The 15,199-nt window shown below is 49.9% G+C and overlaps 2 protein-coding genes across 4 annotated transcripts in view; one reads left to right on the forward strand and one right to left on the reverse strand.

Moving 5' to 3' along the window:
- The window catches only part of HDLBP (high density lipoprotein binding protein), a 290,773-nt gene that overhangs the window by 257,149 nt on the left and 18,425 nt on the right, over nucleotides 1–15,199 (reverse strand). The window contains 10 exon segments of the mRNA XM_034655593.1: nucleotides 1,616–1,694; nucleotides 2,029–2,133; nucleotides 3,368–3,475; nucleotides 3,625–3,831; nucleotides 4,378–4,593; nucleotides 4,678–4,884; nucleotides 9,674–9,889; nucleotides 11,123–11,280; nucleotides 12,806–12,918; nucleotides 14,123–14,187. Of these exon segments, the coding sequence (XP_034511484.1) occupies nucleotides 1,616–1,694; nucleotides 2,029–2,133; nucleotides 3,368–3,475; nucleotides 3,625–3,831; nucleotides 4,378–4,593; nucleotides 4,678–4,884; nucleotides 9,674–9,889; nucleotides 11,123–11,280; nucleotides 12,806–12,881 (1,372 nt within the window). The 5' untranslated portion in view covers nucleotides 12,882–12,918; nucleotides 14,123–14,187.
- The window catches only part of BOK (BCL2 family apoptosis regulator BOK), a 173,047-nt gene that overhangs the window by 14,691 nt on the left and 143,157 nt on the right, over nucleotides 1–15,199 (forward strand). The window lies entirely within an intron of this gene.

Raw genomic sequence — 15,199 nt, forward strand, 5'->3', positions numbered from 1 at the left:
TGTCTCACCTTTAGGTCTTTCATCCATTTTGAGTCTATTTTTGTGTATGGTGTAAGGAAATGGTCCAGTTTGATTCTTCTGCATGTGGCTATCCAATTTTTCCAACACCATTTGTTGAAGAGACTGTCTTTTTTCCACTGGATATTCTTTCCTGATTTGTGAAAGATTAGCAGACCACGGAGTTGACGGTCCATTTCTGGGTTCTTTATTCTGTTCCACTGATAAAGATCCCAGGTTTTTCTACTGTGAAAACAAGTTTGGGAACTGAACCACTGTTCTCGTGTCACAAAATTACTCTCAAAAAACCAAAAATAGAAACCACTAAAAATCAGAAGGCTTTACATTAATGGAGGACAAGAGTACCCCAATGACCACCTTAGGGCTCCATGGAGGCCACACTGCTGCCTGGAGAGAGTCTACCATCAGTTCAGATCCAAATCGAGCGCTTCACTGTCTTTCTTTGCAAATTGAAAACACTTTTTCTGTCACCTTCTTTGGACAAAGCCCAGTGTGTGCAGTTAGAGACCCATGTCCCCACACCCTGGAGAGGCCTTATCCCAGAAAACAAGACCAGCACTTTGACCACGCTCCATAGGGGTCACCGAGGGGCGTCATGAGCACATGGCAGAGACAATGAGAGCCAAGGACTCAGAAGCCGGGCAGGAGACTTTGGATCATTAAAGAAAGGGGGAGGGGAGGAATGAAACCAAAAACAGAATGGACATGATGTGAACCACTCTGGTGGCCTCACACTTCCAGGGAGCAGTCACCAGAAATGAATGTCAGGGCCACATTTCCCTATCTTCTTTAAAAAAAGACACTGTACCGTTAAACAAAACAAACAAACGAAAGCAAGTTACAGCGTGTGCGTGGTTTGAGAAGCAGGTACAAGGAAGCACCGCTAAGAGCTTGCATGGACGCTGTGTCCGTAGACTGTCACTACCATTGTGTAACGTCCCCAGGGACACAAGACTGACACCAGATACAGCACAGCTGACGAGCTCACACTCATTACGAACAAAAACTGGACCACAATGGGCAAAAAACAAAGGGGACACACTCTCAGGGCATCCTGCCTATACAGGTGGGCTCTCTGCAACTCCGGGACGGACCCAGGCTGGGTCGTGTGCTACCCTCTCACCTTCCACTGCAGGTGATACACAGGGACAGGGAGCACACCGTGACGTGTGGGGTGGCCTCACAGGCGAGCTGGGGTTTTAGAAAACGCTCTCCACCTGGGCAGAGCACGCCCTCAGCACACTTCCCGCAAATCGCACCCACACTCCTGGTCTGACAGAGCTCACCTGGGCCGCAGTGTTACTATGTGCCCAGATGACCCCTCCCTGCTCCAAAAAGACATGCACATGAGCCCTGACCTTTCCTGCTCCTGGGGCAGCCCCACCAGGGGACTGTGCAGCAGTGACACCACGAGGACTGCAAAGCCAGGGATGTCGCCCCATAGGGCTCAGGTGTGCCCTCACCGTGGCCTCTGACCTGGCTAGTCAAGGTCCCAAGTCTCCAGACCAAGCACAGCCCGAGGAGAAGACGAGGACACCCAGTCAGGAACTGACTTTCTCCCACCACGGTCACCCTCCGCGCCATCAGCCCCACTCACTGTTGGCCCCACTCTTCCCGATGAGGTGTCTGTGGAACTTGTGGTCCACGTTGATCTCCACGTAGTCCATTCGGTTAATCTGCAGGAGGAGAACAGAATGGATCCAAGCTCTCAAGGCCATGGCATGTGCCACAGTCCCAGACACGCAACCACAACCCAAGTCCACAAACTGGCAGCTGTCGCCTTTGTTACTTATCTGTCAGCCGCTGTTCCAACATTGTCCTTCTGGCCCTCTTGAAAGACCCTTCTATCTATGACCCTCCTGGACTTAGCCAGCTTCTGTTTCAGAGCCCATTACTCACCCCTGATTCCCCCGGGCTCACCCAGCCACATGATGTGTGACAGGCAAGCAAGGACATCCTGGCTATGCCCAGGCTTCAGTGGAACCCAGAACGTGCAAAGGGGCACCTTACCAAATCTTTGACCATAGCTTCGATCTGTTCCTGGGCCACGTTTACGTCCTCTGTGGGGCCTTCCAGGGTGATCTTGTCCTCCCCCTCCGTGAACTCGATGTGCACCTACCACAGCAGAATCAGGAAAGAGAAGGTCGAAGCGGCACAGGCAGTGCCCTCTCAGAGCCGCGGGTGCTCTGCGGAGACAGCGGCCAATCCCAGCTGCTTTACATAAACGCATGTCCACAGACTGCACGCAACGCTGAAGGGGGTGGCTGGGGGACTCCCATTATTGTGGTCTAATCCTCTTTCTTCACCAGACATGGGAACTGTGAAATCCTCCACAATGCACCTAACAGCAAAACCACGGACTGAAAGCACACTGGCACCAACTGCCCCTCCATTCCCTATACTACTTTCACTGTTATGGGCCCACCCTTCTCTTATTAATTTTTGAGAGAAAGCGAGCACACATGCATGTGCCCAAGCGGGGGGTGGAGCAGAGGGAGAGGAAGAGAGAATCTTAAGCAGCTCAGCGTGGAGCCCAACGTGGGGCTCTATGCCACGACCCTGAGATCATGATCTGAGCTGAAATCAAGGGTGGGACATTCAACTGATTGAGGTCCACAGGCGCCCCCAGGCCCACTCTTCTTTGCTGGAGTGAGAATTAAGACAAATATCAGAGATGGGGTTTTAACTGCTGTACAGCTGCCCAAGGTGGTCCACAGGCGAGCTGGCCCTGTCCTCATCTACAATACACCAGGAGAGAAGGCAACACGGGATATGGGCAGTCAGGGAGAGCAGCCCCCTGAAGCCACCGCATCCGTGTGAACCAGGTCTCGGAGGCTGGGAAGGCAAAAGGACTGAGCAGTCAGCTGGAAACCAAGTGTGAACAGGAGGACAGTACGGTGGAGGTGTTCTCTGGCAAGCCACCCTGTGCGCCTTCACTGGGAGCCGCAGTGGTCTCTGGAAAAGTGGGGAGATGTCAAGGACAGAAAGAGGAAGCATGAAGAGGCCGTCACTCCACGCTTCACACGAGCTGTGCACACGTCTGCTCTTCCAAGAACACAGACGGAACTATGGGAAGTTACTGTGCCGTATCAGACAAAGGAGACGTCTGCTAAAATAGTCGTGAAACCCAACCATACACAAGGTCTCTGGTTAAAAAGATCAAAAGATTGACAGAGATATTTTTAAAAATTTATTTTGCCTTCCTCAGCTAACTGTGGCAACTGTCACACACAACGTGCCACGATCTTCAGGGCCGTCCACAGAGTAAACAGCAAGAAACCAAATGTCAGAAACGGGAGGACAAAAGCAAGAAGAACTCAAGAGTAACAAATTCCCAATGCCTCCTCACCTTGGGCATCTGCTGAGTGATTTTGGCCAGATTCTGCCCTTTCTTGCCGATGATGAACCGGTGAAGCCAGGAGGGAGCAGAGACGGATGACACAGTAAAACTGTTGGCCTAGGAAACCAGGAAGCAGAGTGGTGGGCTATGCAGTCCGGACTCCATGTGCGTGCTGCCCGCCCGACATGGCCCCGGGGCCCCAGAAATGCCATTCGGGAGTCCAGCCCTACAAGCAGCAGCTGGGATTCACTCCTGAAGGCAGTTACCTTGGCATAGACTTCAGTCAGTGCCTGCCCCAGCTTTTCAGGCTCGCCGCGGAGTATCACAGTCTCCGAGATGCTGTCTGAGGGTGGGATCTCTACAGAAACTCCCGTTCTTTCCAGGATCTCCTGTAAGGAATTGCCCTTGGGCCCGATGACATACTTGTGCTGGGATTTCTTCACCTCCACTGCGATGGTTGTGGTCTTCTTTTTCTAAGGAAGAGTACCGTAAGGGTGTCAGAGGGAAGGGCCCGGGAGGAACAGGTGGAGACAGAACGCTGTCACCAGAAAGGGACGGAGCAATATCAGAGCCCTGGACTACACTCTGTGAGCCCCAGCAAGTGAAGACGGGAAACAGCCCACTCCCAGAAACTCCACTGAGCAAGCGGGACTGGGTTTTCTCCTCATAAGAATCACCTGAGAAGTTAAGCTTGCCCAGACTGAAGACGGCAACTTCAAAGAAATGAAGACCCCAAGTTCCCTCCACACCTCAAAGAACGAGGTTCAGGGCTCACAGCCCGCAGGGTGAGCTGCCAGCTAGCGGCTAACTCAGAGCCACGACCAGCTCAGGTGCTGCACCCAGCCCTGCGGGAGCACAGCCATCTAGCTCAGAGCTCTGGCCACTCTTTCCCTGCCCAGCAGCCCTACCGCCTACCGGACTGGAAACTGAATTCCTCTGGGCACAAGAGGAAGAGGGCAGGGTTAGGCCTCAGCCACACCTCCACGTGACAGTCCCCACGCACTCTTCCCAACTGCTACCTTCTCCTCGTAAATCTTCTTAATGCGAGCCACAGCCTGAGCCAATTGCTCCTTCTCTCCGGTGAAGACGATTTCTGTCCGGTTCACACTGGGTGGGGGGATGTTGATGCGCGTCCCTGTCTCCTGCATGATCTCACCAACAAGTCGGTTATAAGGCCCGGCGATGAAGGGGTGGAACGCCTTCTCTACTTCCAGTCTCTCGACAGCACGTTTGTCCTGGAAAGTAAAGGACACATCCATGAGGGCGCAGCTCTAGGGCTGAGGCCAGTGCACACACCCCATGCCCTCAGCTGGCCCCACCTGCTCAGCGGAGATGAGAAGGACTTCATGGCGAGCTTTCTCAATGCCTTCTTTGGTACCGGTGATCCTGATCTGATTGCTGGCGTCATCTGGGCGTGGGATCTGGATTTTGGTTGCAGTTTTGAGCTCCAAGTCTTGCAGTTTCTCTCCATTTTTGCCAATAACAAAGCGGTGGTGTTCTTTGGGAATGGCAACAGTCGCTGAGGCCTACAACAGGAAGAGAACCAAAGGAAACAACAATGCTTGTAGGTTATGAAAAAGCCTATTTCTCCATGATATTTTCTACGGCTGAAATGCCATTCTTGCCTAGCCAGCCTCCAACCCATCTCTCGGAACAGCCTTAAGTTAAAACATCATGTTCTTGGGGAAGCTAACCCTGACCCCAAGGCTAGGAAAACTTCAAGTGCGGTACATTCCCAAGGCCCCACGTCACACCCTCAGCTGTCATAATTATTTAAGGGTAATTAGTTACTTGTTCAACATCCTCTCAGCCCAGTGAGCCATCACGAGAACAGGAATATTCAAGAATGCTATCTGTCTTGTTTTCTACTCTCATGAGTGCTAACACTATCCCAGGATGTGACAGGAAAGCAGGTATACACTGACTAACCAGACTGATTTGTTTCTGGAGGCCCAGGCTATTTTTTTTTCTCCAGACATAAGCCCTATATCCCCTAATAAACTCTTCTCTTTTACAACCAGTTAAAACAGACAACTTGTCTGATGAAATACAACAGAAATACTCCAAAGCCTTCATCCAGTGAGTCCAACTGCTAGAAATCAAGCAACTTCCTGAGGTCACAGAGAGCAAGGAGGATGGAGGCTCCCCGTCTTCCTGACTGTGCAGAAAGTGGCCTCCAAGAAGACTTTAAAAAAGGGAAGTGTTGGCGCTCCCAGCACCGGTGTAGCAGACCCACAGGCCAGCCAGGGACACAAGCTCACAGCAGACCATTTAACGTTCAGAACAAAAATGTTAGCTTGCGTCACAGAGGCAATAAAAAATGTCCTCACTTCCCAACTAGCACAGAAAGACAGACCGGCAACTCACACATTCTGTTCGAATACTGTTTACTACAAAAGTGGTTCAATATTAGGAAATCAATTTATGTAATTCATCATATTGTTACACCTAAGAAAAATGAAGTGATCACCTCCACAAAATTTCATCTATTCATGATTAAAAATGTGCAAAATAAAAATGTTATTTTTTTAACATGACCAAACACACACACCCAGCTCAGCCTGTACTTGCGAGTTGTGCTGAGGGGCGTGCCCACTGAGGCTGGACCCCCACGGGAGCGTGTCCCCACAGAACGAGACCCGAGGAAGCAAAGGAGGCACAAAGACAGGACAAGAAAGAACACAGGCCTGTACCCCCGGAACCCACAACTTTTTAAAAATTTGATGTCTGTAACAGGGAGAAGAAAATTAGAATCTAGCTTCAACAACTTTAACTCAAATTAACAGCAACCGCTTAGAAGATGTCATGGGTAAGAATGGCCATTCCAACAGGAAAGAAGAGAGAGAGAGACACACACACACAAAGAGAGACAACCCAACAAAAGAAAGAGGTAGGATATGTGCATCAGAAATCACAAAACACTCCTTAAAAGATCTAATGCAATTCTGAGGAAAAAGTAGATTATAAAGTTAGCATGGTAAAACGAAAAAGAATGGGGCAGGAAAATCCTGAAAAGACAGTACAGGAGGGGTGGTGACAATTGTACTAGATACAGATATAAGACCACAACATGAGAACAGAACACTCGTACACAGTGGGAACTGAAAACTCACGCAAAGAACCAAGTTCACATGAAAATTTTGGACTTCATAAATACAGCCAATCACATCACTGGGGGAAAACTCTTGAAACTGGGGTTGGCAACCTAACAGATGTCTGGAGAAGGACAAAAGTGGGTCTGTACCTCACACTGTTCACGAGAAATCCCAAACTCATCAGGAACTGAAACGGAAGAGCCCCCCTTCCAGGCACCAGAGAAAAGATTAGGTTTCTTACAACCTGGAAGTGAAACAAATTTTCCTAATAAGGACTCAAAAGAACAAAAAGAGTAATGAAATTTGACTGCACTAGAATAAAAAGTCACATAGCAAAACATACCAAGATCAAAAAACAAATCGCGAAGCGGGAGACATGGTTTGTAAGGTGCAGGGTTTTTAAGGACCTCCTCTACTGAGCACGGTGGACGACTAACTTGATAGGAAACGCCAAAGACAAGACAGTGCACAGAAAAACATGCAAACCGCCCTTCGACGTTAAAAAGACACTCAATCCTGTTCATCTGAAAAATCCAAATTAAAAGTACACTCAGCTACTTTCCAGACTGACAGAAGCCCAAGGCTTTGATGGGAGTGGCAAGGTTGTGGGGGAGGCACACGGGAGTGCAGACGATGCCCAGCACTGAGGGACAGGGCTCCCAGCTACTGCAAAATTACCTACGTGCTGCCCTCCGACCCAGGCGTCTCACCGCTAGGAAATGGATCTTGAGACACACCGGGCGAAACAGGAAATCCCATACACACAAGGTTTTCATTGCGACATGATTTCTAACAGAAAAGTCGGGAAGGCACCCAAATGTCCACCAACAGGAATGCTCAAAACGAATTACGGCACGCCCACAGGCATCTCGCAGCCGCACAAGGAGCAGAGCCAGTGCTTGCTGACACGCAGACCGCTCTGGAAAATATGCAGGAAAAACAAGGTTCAGGACAGGGTTTACTATGGCGGGTCATCGCCTGCTTCTCCTCTCAAACCCCAACAAGGGAAGGGTCCTTCAAAGACTATGAATGGCCAGCTAGCAGGGGAGGCAGGGACAGGGTGCAGAGGCTGTCTCTGACCGAACCTAATTACACAGCTCTGACTTTGTACCAACCCAACTATATCTCAAGATGAGAGCATACATTCCTTCAAGTGACTATAAAACTCCATCACCTTTCATCTTCATTACAACTACCAGTCTGCACTCATGCAGCACCCTATCAAAAAGGTGTGGAGTTCCTGGATGAACAGCTGACATTAGGTCTGTGACCACGGTCAGCCCGAAACTCCCCATGTTAGAGATTAGGAAATGGTGGATATGAATGGTCACCCGAGAACGCTGCAGGGTGCCAACCCGAAGGGGGTCCCAGTGTCCAACAACTGATCAACACATCAAAAGTTCAAAATGACACGAAGATTCATGAATCCCAGAGGTGACGCCAGAGCGCCAATGGAGTCTCAACACTGACTGAGCGACCGGCAAGGAGAGCTCTTCACAAGAACACCAACTAATTCGGGGCTCAGTGGCTAGAAAGCTGCCATCCACTCAGCGATGAATTTCGGCTGTCATCAGGAGATGATACAACTGCTATGCAAAAGAATGACCAGGAACGTTATTAATGGCTGGATTTGCTGAAGACTCCCGGGCCTAGTGATCCGTCTTGGAATCAACAGCTACTACACAGAACCACCCACGAGTTTCCTTGCCAGACAAGCAAGCTGAACGTAAACGTCACCAAGCCCTGGGACGGAACCACCAGTTTACAGGAAACTGGTGATGGACAGAGAGACAAAGCAAACACCTGCTTGTCCCAAAAAACCAAAGGCATTAAGGAGGGGAGGGCGCTGCTGAGGAGCCCAACACGCACAGCTGGCAGGCCTTGTTTGGATGCCCATTTAAACAAGTCAACTCAGGAAGACACCTGTAGATAACGACAAAAGTCCATAAATAGACCAGGTTGAATATGGATATATCCAGAAATTGCTATTAATATTAATAAGTGAGTTAACAGCCTGACAGATTACATTAAAAAACACAACAACAAAAAACAGGGGTGCCTGGGTGGCTCAGTTGGTGAAGAGTCTGCCTTTGGCTCAGGTCATGATCTCAGGGTCCTGGGATTGAGTCCCGCATCGGGTTCCCTGCTCAGCGTGGAGCCTGCCTCTCCCTCTCCCTCTGTGATCTCTCCCACTCTCACTTGTTCTCAAATTTAAAAAAAAACAAAAACAAACACTTTAAAAAAGGGGGGGGGGCGCACTGAATTATCTGCAAGTGAATAATGTATCTGGAATTTGCTTTAAAGTAATGATGGTGGGGGGGTGGGGAGAGGAGTGGAGTGGAGTGGTTCAGGTCTCCTCCCTACCCAGTGCTCAATCAAAAATACTCAAATATTCACCAACTAGTAAAAAGCACAAGTCTGAGAGCTTATTACACACCAGCCACAACGCGAAGCAATGGACACACATTTCCAATTGCCTACACTTAATGATTTCATTCCCTGAAGCTAGTGGGGGGTTAGAGACTGTCCCAAGTCCCTGTACGGCCAAGTGAGAAAGAGCTTGGACAGGACAGGGCAAATCCTCTCCCCCTGTTGAGTCCCTGGCCCCCGCCCCATGGGGCCCCATCCTCCAGCCACCACATTCTGGAGCTAGCTCCCCAGTGAGCTCACAATCAGTGTCAGGTGGGGAGGAGCCCCATTTCTTTCTTTATTTTCTTTTTTAAAAGATTGTATTTTTAATCTCTACCCAACATAGGGCTTGAGCTTACCACCCTAAGATCAAGAGTTGTACTCTACTGACTGAGCCAGACAGGCACCCCTGTCACAAGACATTTTAATAAGATTTTCTGCATTTCCCTTAATCTTGAAGTGATGCTGTATATAGAGAAACGCATCACAGGTTTACTTATTACGGGTAAACAGCAAGGTGCTGACTCTTGGGCCCCGCCCTAGGAATGAGTGACCTGCAGTGGTGTCCTCATTCTACCATCCAGCAGCCTGGCTTCTCTGAGTGTCTCAACCTCTGGGACAAGCCCTAATCTTTCAGTCCATTCACCCAAATAGCAAAAACGGTAGGTGTCCAGTGTTTTTTCAGCTAAAAATGCCCGGAGGCCTGAACGTGGGGCCCCGGGGAGGGAAGGGTCTGACGAAGCCAGAGCCGTGTCTGTTGGGCTCCATACACGGTACGCCCACTCAGGAGGACGAGGCTGGAGGTACCCACCTGAGTCTGCAGTCTAGCAACAATGTCCTTCCGGGCTTTCATGACGGCGTCCAGCTTCCCCGACACCATGATGGAGAGGCCCTGGTCTTTGGCAAGAGACAGCTCCAGATGGGCGCCTGTCCTCTGCATGATCTCCACGCAGATTTTTGCTTGTTCACCTTCTCCAAACTGGTTCATGTCCTTGTATTTTCTCTCCTCCAGGGGTACGTGGAACACCTGCTCAGGAAAGGTCAAAAAGGGAAAGTGAAGAGACCAAGAGATGGGAGGGCAGGTAAGTGTCTAAGCACGGACTACGCAGAGTAAGGAGACTGAGTTCATTCCCTCATAAGTATCCCCACTCCTCTCCTCACCCCTGCTCCAGAGCCAGAGAGGCAGGGGTGGAGGGGTGGGCAGAAAGCACCTAAGGGCAGGAGGCTGGCGCTCCAGTGAAGAGAGCGACTCCCCGACCCAATGGACAGCACGGAAGCATCGGGTGCCAGCCGAGTGCAGTGGAGGAGACAGAAAGGGAGGGAGAGGGGCTCACGGACAGGGAGACACCGAGAACCACCACGCTCAGAGGTGAGTCAGAGCAAAAGGGTGAGGGCAATGAACAGAGGTAGGCAGGGGAGGAGTAAGAGCACAGTGGGGTGCAGTCGAAGCGGGAGAAAGGTAGGGGCTGGATTCCTCTGACCATTCTGCAGCAAGAGGAGAAGGCAACAAAGCAGGGTGCAGGCAGAAGGATATATGCTAACTGATGACTCCGCTTCACTCCAGCTGCTCTCTGGACAAGGGAGTGAGCAGAGGCAAGGGTGGAAGCAGGAGGAACCCAAATGAGTCCTGGTCTTGGGTCTGAACCCCTAAGTAGAACGTGGTGTAGTTCACAAGATCAGGAAGACTGAGGAGACACCAGTCCCATCTCAGCCACCAGAAAGATGGAAAGATCTAGGAAGCAACTGGTTAGGAGTCTCAGGCTCAGGGAAGGGGACTTCTCAGCACACTGGCGGTAAGTAATCAGCAGCCAGGACCCAACGTGCGTTCACACGGACAGAAGTGCTTTGCTCGCCAATATCTCATGTTACGGTAGCAGACAGACGGCTTTCTTTGATCTCATGACCCCAAGAAATGGGGAGTTGTGTGCCAAAAGGAGAAGACTTGCTTTGATACGGTGGGAGAGAAGACAGAGAAGACAGGCAAGTTCTTGCTGGGGCTGGCGACGTGGAGAGCCACATTGAGCAGCTGGGAGCAGAGGCTGGGCTGCAGTGGACTGAAGAACCCATGGGGCCTGTTCCTTCCGAGCGTTGGGGTTACACGGTGAGCGTGAGCCAGCTTCCCCAGGAGTGGGGGTGCGTCTGCTCTGAAAGCCTCCCCCCCTTCCATGCCCAAAGCACCCTCACTTGTGTGTGCTCAAAACCCATTCCATCAGATGATACCTACTTGGAGGACCAGGTAAAGAAAGAACAGAGTTTCTACCTGAGTGATGACAGAAGCTTTGATGGGCCGGATCTTGTTACCCCAGGCGCCAGCAGGCTCCTGGGCGTTTTCCAAGCAAGCTGATTTCTCTGGGAGCGGAGGAAAGGCATCTTTGTAGGTCGGAGGGTCGCTCTCCTCTTCTGAATTTAAAGTAGCAACTGGGCCGGCCAACATAAATGAAAAGGAAGCACATGTTTTCAACATTGGACGAAAAAACACTTGGAGAGTTTTAATGTCAAGAAAGAAGAGACACAGAACATTAATTGCTTGAGTGACACCCTGCCCCCTAATCCCTTCATTCAGTGATGGGAAAGTGCCCCAGGAGGTCCCCATGCCCAGCATGCCCTCAGGTTCGGCACATGGCCTGGAGAGGCAGCCTCTGACCTTGCTGGCAAGTACCCTGCCCGTGTAGGCAGCCTCCCCTGTGAGTGGTCCGTTCAGACACCGGGTGCCCCACTCTTCCCTGAATGCGGTGAGTCCCGTGAAAACAGGCCTTACCATAAAAATTCAGGCCCTAGACCCTTCTGATCCTGTGCTTAAAAAACCACAACTATGACAATCCCCGGCACATAACCAGCCCTTAAATGTACAGAACACACTAATGTTGCTCGGAACGGCCTGTGAGAACCGCCTGTGAGGCCGACTGCAGCGACTTCCCACTGTAGCATACGGTACTGAAAAGAAGCCTTGCGGGAGCTGCTGTCTCAGCCCCCGCACCCCCTTCACAGGAGCAACAAGCCTTGCAGAAATCAGGCCCCAGAGCATTAATCGCTTCCCATGCCCACAGTGCCCTAATCATTCACGTTTTGGTCCCATTAACCACAGCTCCATGAAAACAGGAGTGTGAGTCTTTCGAATCACCCCAAATGCCCCAGCTATGGCAGGGCCCAGTAAAAACCACTGTGAATGGATGTGCACACAGAGCAGGGAGATGACCTTTGGAATCGGACAGGCCTGTGTCCAACTCGGGGTTCACCACTTCTGGCCGAGTGGCTGTGCTATACCAGGACGCCAATACAGACTCAGTGCTGACGGCAGCTGGAGCCCGTCAGAGCCCTACTTCCCTCGTCTAGAAATGCGGACTCTACAGGGCCGCTGCATCAGGTAGAAAGAGTCACCATGGCAGGCACTGGGTCTTTGGGTCTCCACTGCCCTAGAAACGAGCACTTAAAACACAGCCAGTGTAACTGACAAAGTTTTAATTTTAGTTAAACTTAAGAACTGACAGTTGATTCAGTTAATCTACTCTTTCACCTGAAAATTTTATACAATCTACCTACAGATGAAAGATTACAGATGAAAATTTAGGCTTCAAATCAAGTTACCCTGTTCTTGTAAATATATGCCAGATTTTGAAGGATTTTAGTTCAGCACAACTGGGGAACAGTAATTTTGAAAAAGAATCTCATTTTAATTACCAATGATCAAAACCACTAGCTATCCAGGAAGTGGTCCACACTTCAAATCCTTGTGTATCCAGAACTATATCACTCCTGCCCAGATCCACCCCTGCACACCAGGGCAGCGCCCACAGCATAAAACACAGCAGGTTAAGAAGTGGGAGCCCAGGCTCCACCCCACAGCTACAGTCCCAAAGGCACTTCTCAAAGGCCATAAGGTTGGACAAAGATTGGGAAGGAGCGGTGTCTCAAAGTGAGAATACCAGCACAAAAGGGTGGTCACCTTTGATCTGCTGTGGAACCAGCCCACTTCGGTGTTCGGCAAAGCTCTCCTGGGTCAAAACTGCAACGGAGCTCATGGCTGGTCTCGGGCCTACGCACAATCCGGGTGAGCTGCTGAAGCAGGAGGGAAGGTCAGAGAGAAGAGTCAAGGCACAACCAACCTGTCAGGCTTAGAGTTTTGGCCAAAGGTTTAATTCTGTTTCACCAGCAAACCACACCATTTTCTTCACTTACAAGCTCTGATACAAGATGATACCCAAACTTTCAGCAAATGATGAAAGGAAAAACACAAGTGAAGGAGGGTCCTCCGACAACTCTCTGCTCTGAGGAGCCAGATGTTCCAGCTGAGAGCTCCAGTCCCACAATGTCCAGGGGCTGCAGAGACAGCCTGCAGACCAACCTCTGGAAGGTTCTCCTAACAGCTATCTCAGTTATTTTGTTAATTTGTTCATCCACATGCCTCCTGATGCTTACAAGATACATCACGTGACAGCTGCTACAAGAAGCAATCAGCCCCCTTCTGCAAGGATGGCAGGCACCGGGGCACAGTCAGCAAGGACCAGCACACCACACAGCCTGGCGATGCCCCCCCCCGGGGGGGGGGCAAGGGTGCAAAGAGCAGCCACTCAGCCCTCCCTGGCAACAATGTAACAGTAAGAAGCAGGCGATTAAGTGCCTCTGACATGTGCTGGTGGGTTATTCTCTCATGTCCTAGCTCTCAGGGGTCAGAGGGCACTCAGAGCAGGTGGAATCAAGCCCAAAGGCACACAGTTCCTTGGTTCAGGGAAGAAATCAAGTAGTCTCTGCCTCCAGACCCCACTCCTGAGTGCCAGGTACTCAGTGGGACTCGGGCTCACTCAGCCCTGAGGCAGGAGTGTTCGCTTCCTCCCTTCAACTCTAGGTGAGCTCCATGCTACTGCAATGAGGAAGAACCCACTTTTTTCACACCACTATGCACTAAGTGTTTTTTCTACCACCATGGCAAAAAAGCATTAAGAGAGCCAATTATATAATAAAAGTGAGTTTTTGCATAATTTTTACAGCTCAGGGAGACCACTTCCCAAGTTCAAGAAAATTAAGCTCTGTATTCCTCAAGAGAAGCAAGATCCAAATTCAGAGAATCCTGAACAAACATAATTCACATTTAAGAGGGAAAAGGCCTAAAACTAGGTGGAAGCCAGATGACACATCTGAAGGGCACACATGGACACGGCTCAAGTCTCTCTGAGCCACTAGAAACTTAAGAATGAAACATAACGAGGAAGGTACATGTGCAGCCCAGGAATAGGAAACCTTCAGAAAGGACAGTCACACTTACCAGCAAAATGGTCAGTAGCCAGAGAGTCCGTCCTGAGGCCGCCTCTGTCAGCCTGCCAGTTTTTGCTGGTGTGGGACAGGAAGGGAGGGCAAACAAGAAGAAAATCAGAGAGAAGTTACTTATCTGCATTCTATAACCCAGATCGTTTTACCTCCCCACCAGAAGAGGGCAAAATGTTACCTACACTTTGCTTATTAATACTAATATTTAGACAAATTTCTTGGGGGAGAAAAAGGAAGCTCTGCCCCCAGGCTATTAGCTTCAAACAAAATCTATCACAGTAAAATCTAAACCATCCAGAACTTTTAGAGGGCAACTCTTCCCTGAACCCGAGGGAGTGACCCCTTAATGTCAAAACTTTTAAATTTAACCATTCTGAAGTAAAATCCTTAAAAAAATGACGGCTGGTTCTCCTGCATGGTTCAGTAATTTCTCCTGTACTCCTTTTAATCTCTCACTGCTGAGCCAGAAGGAAAAAGATTCTGTGATACTGTACTATGGTACAGAACAGAATGTGGACCTCGGGGGCTCCTGAGCTCTTTAGGGTGACTGAGAGCTACTGTCTTTATGAGCTCCCTGTGCATTTTGTAGTTACTTTGTTCTCGCTGTTATCCTGTAAAAGTCCTTTGGTCCCTTCTAATCCACTGGGGATTTAGAAACCAGGCCATAAAATAGCAGGGTTGGAAGGACCTTCAAAGGCCATCTGGGAAGGACCAAGAACTACTCTGTGAAGTAAGAGGGTGTGGGTCATCTTGCCTTGGGACTTTGAGATAGTGAGGCTTCCAGGTAGGTTACCTGCCACTTTACACAAACACCACACACACTCAGTAAAGTGCAATGAGGTGGACTTTATGATGGCATAAGGTAGGTGTCCAAGGTGGGAGAATCAACAACAGTAGTAAGAATACCTACTACTACCTACTAACTGAAGAATAACATCCCCAAATTCTTGCCCATGAGACGCATAATTCAGAAGCTAGGAAGACCGTTTGTGGCAACCAGGGGTGTACCACTAGACTCTAGATTTAAAAAGGGCTCATTGTCCAGCATCATTTCAGGACTTAAAAAAAAAAAAAA

This window comes from Ailuropoda melanoleuca, chromosome 2 (genome assembly GCF_002007445.2).
Source record: "Ailuropoda melanoleuca isolate Jingjing chromosome 2, ASM200744v2, whole genome shotgun sequence".
Classification (NCBI taxonomy): Eukaryota; Metazoa; Chordata; class Mammalia; order Carnivora; family Ursidae; genus Ailuropoda; species Ailuropoda melanoleuca.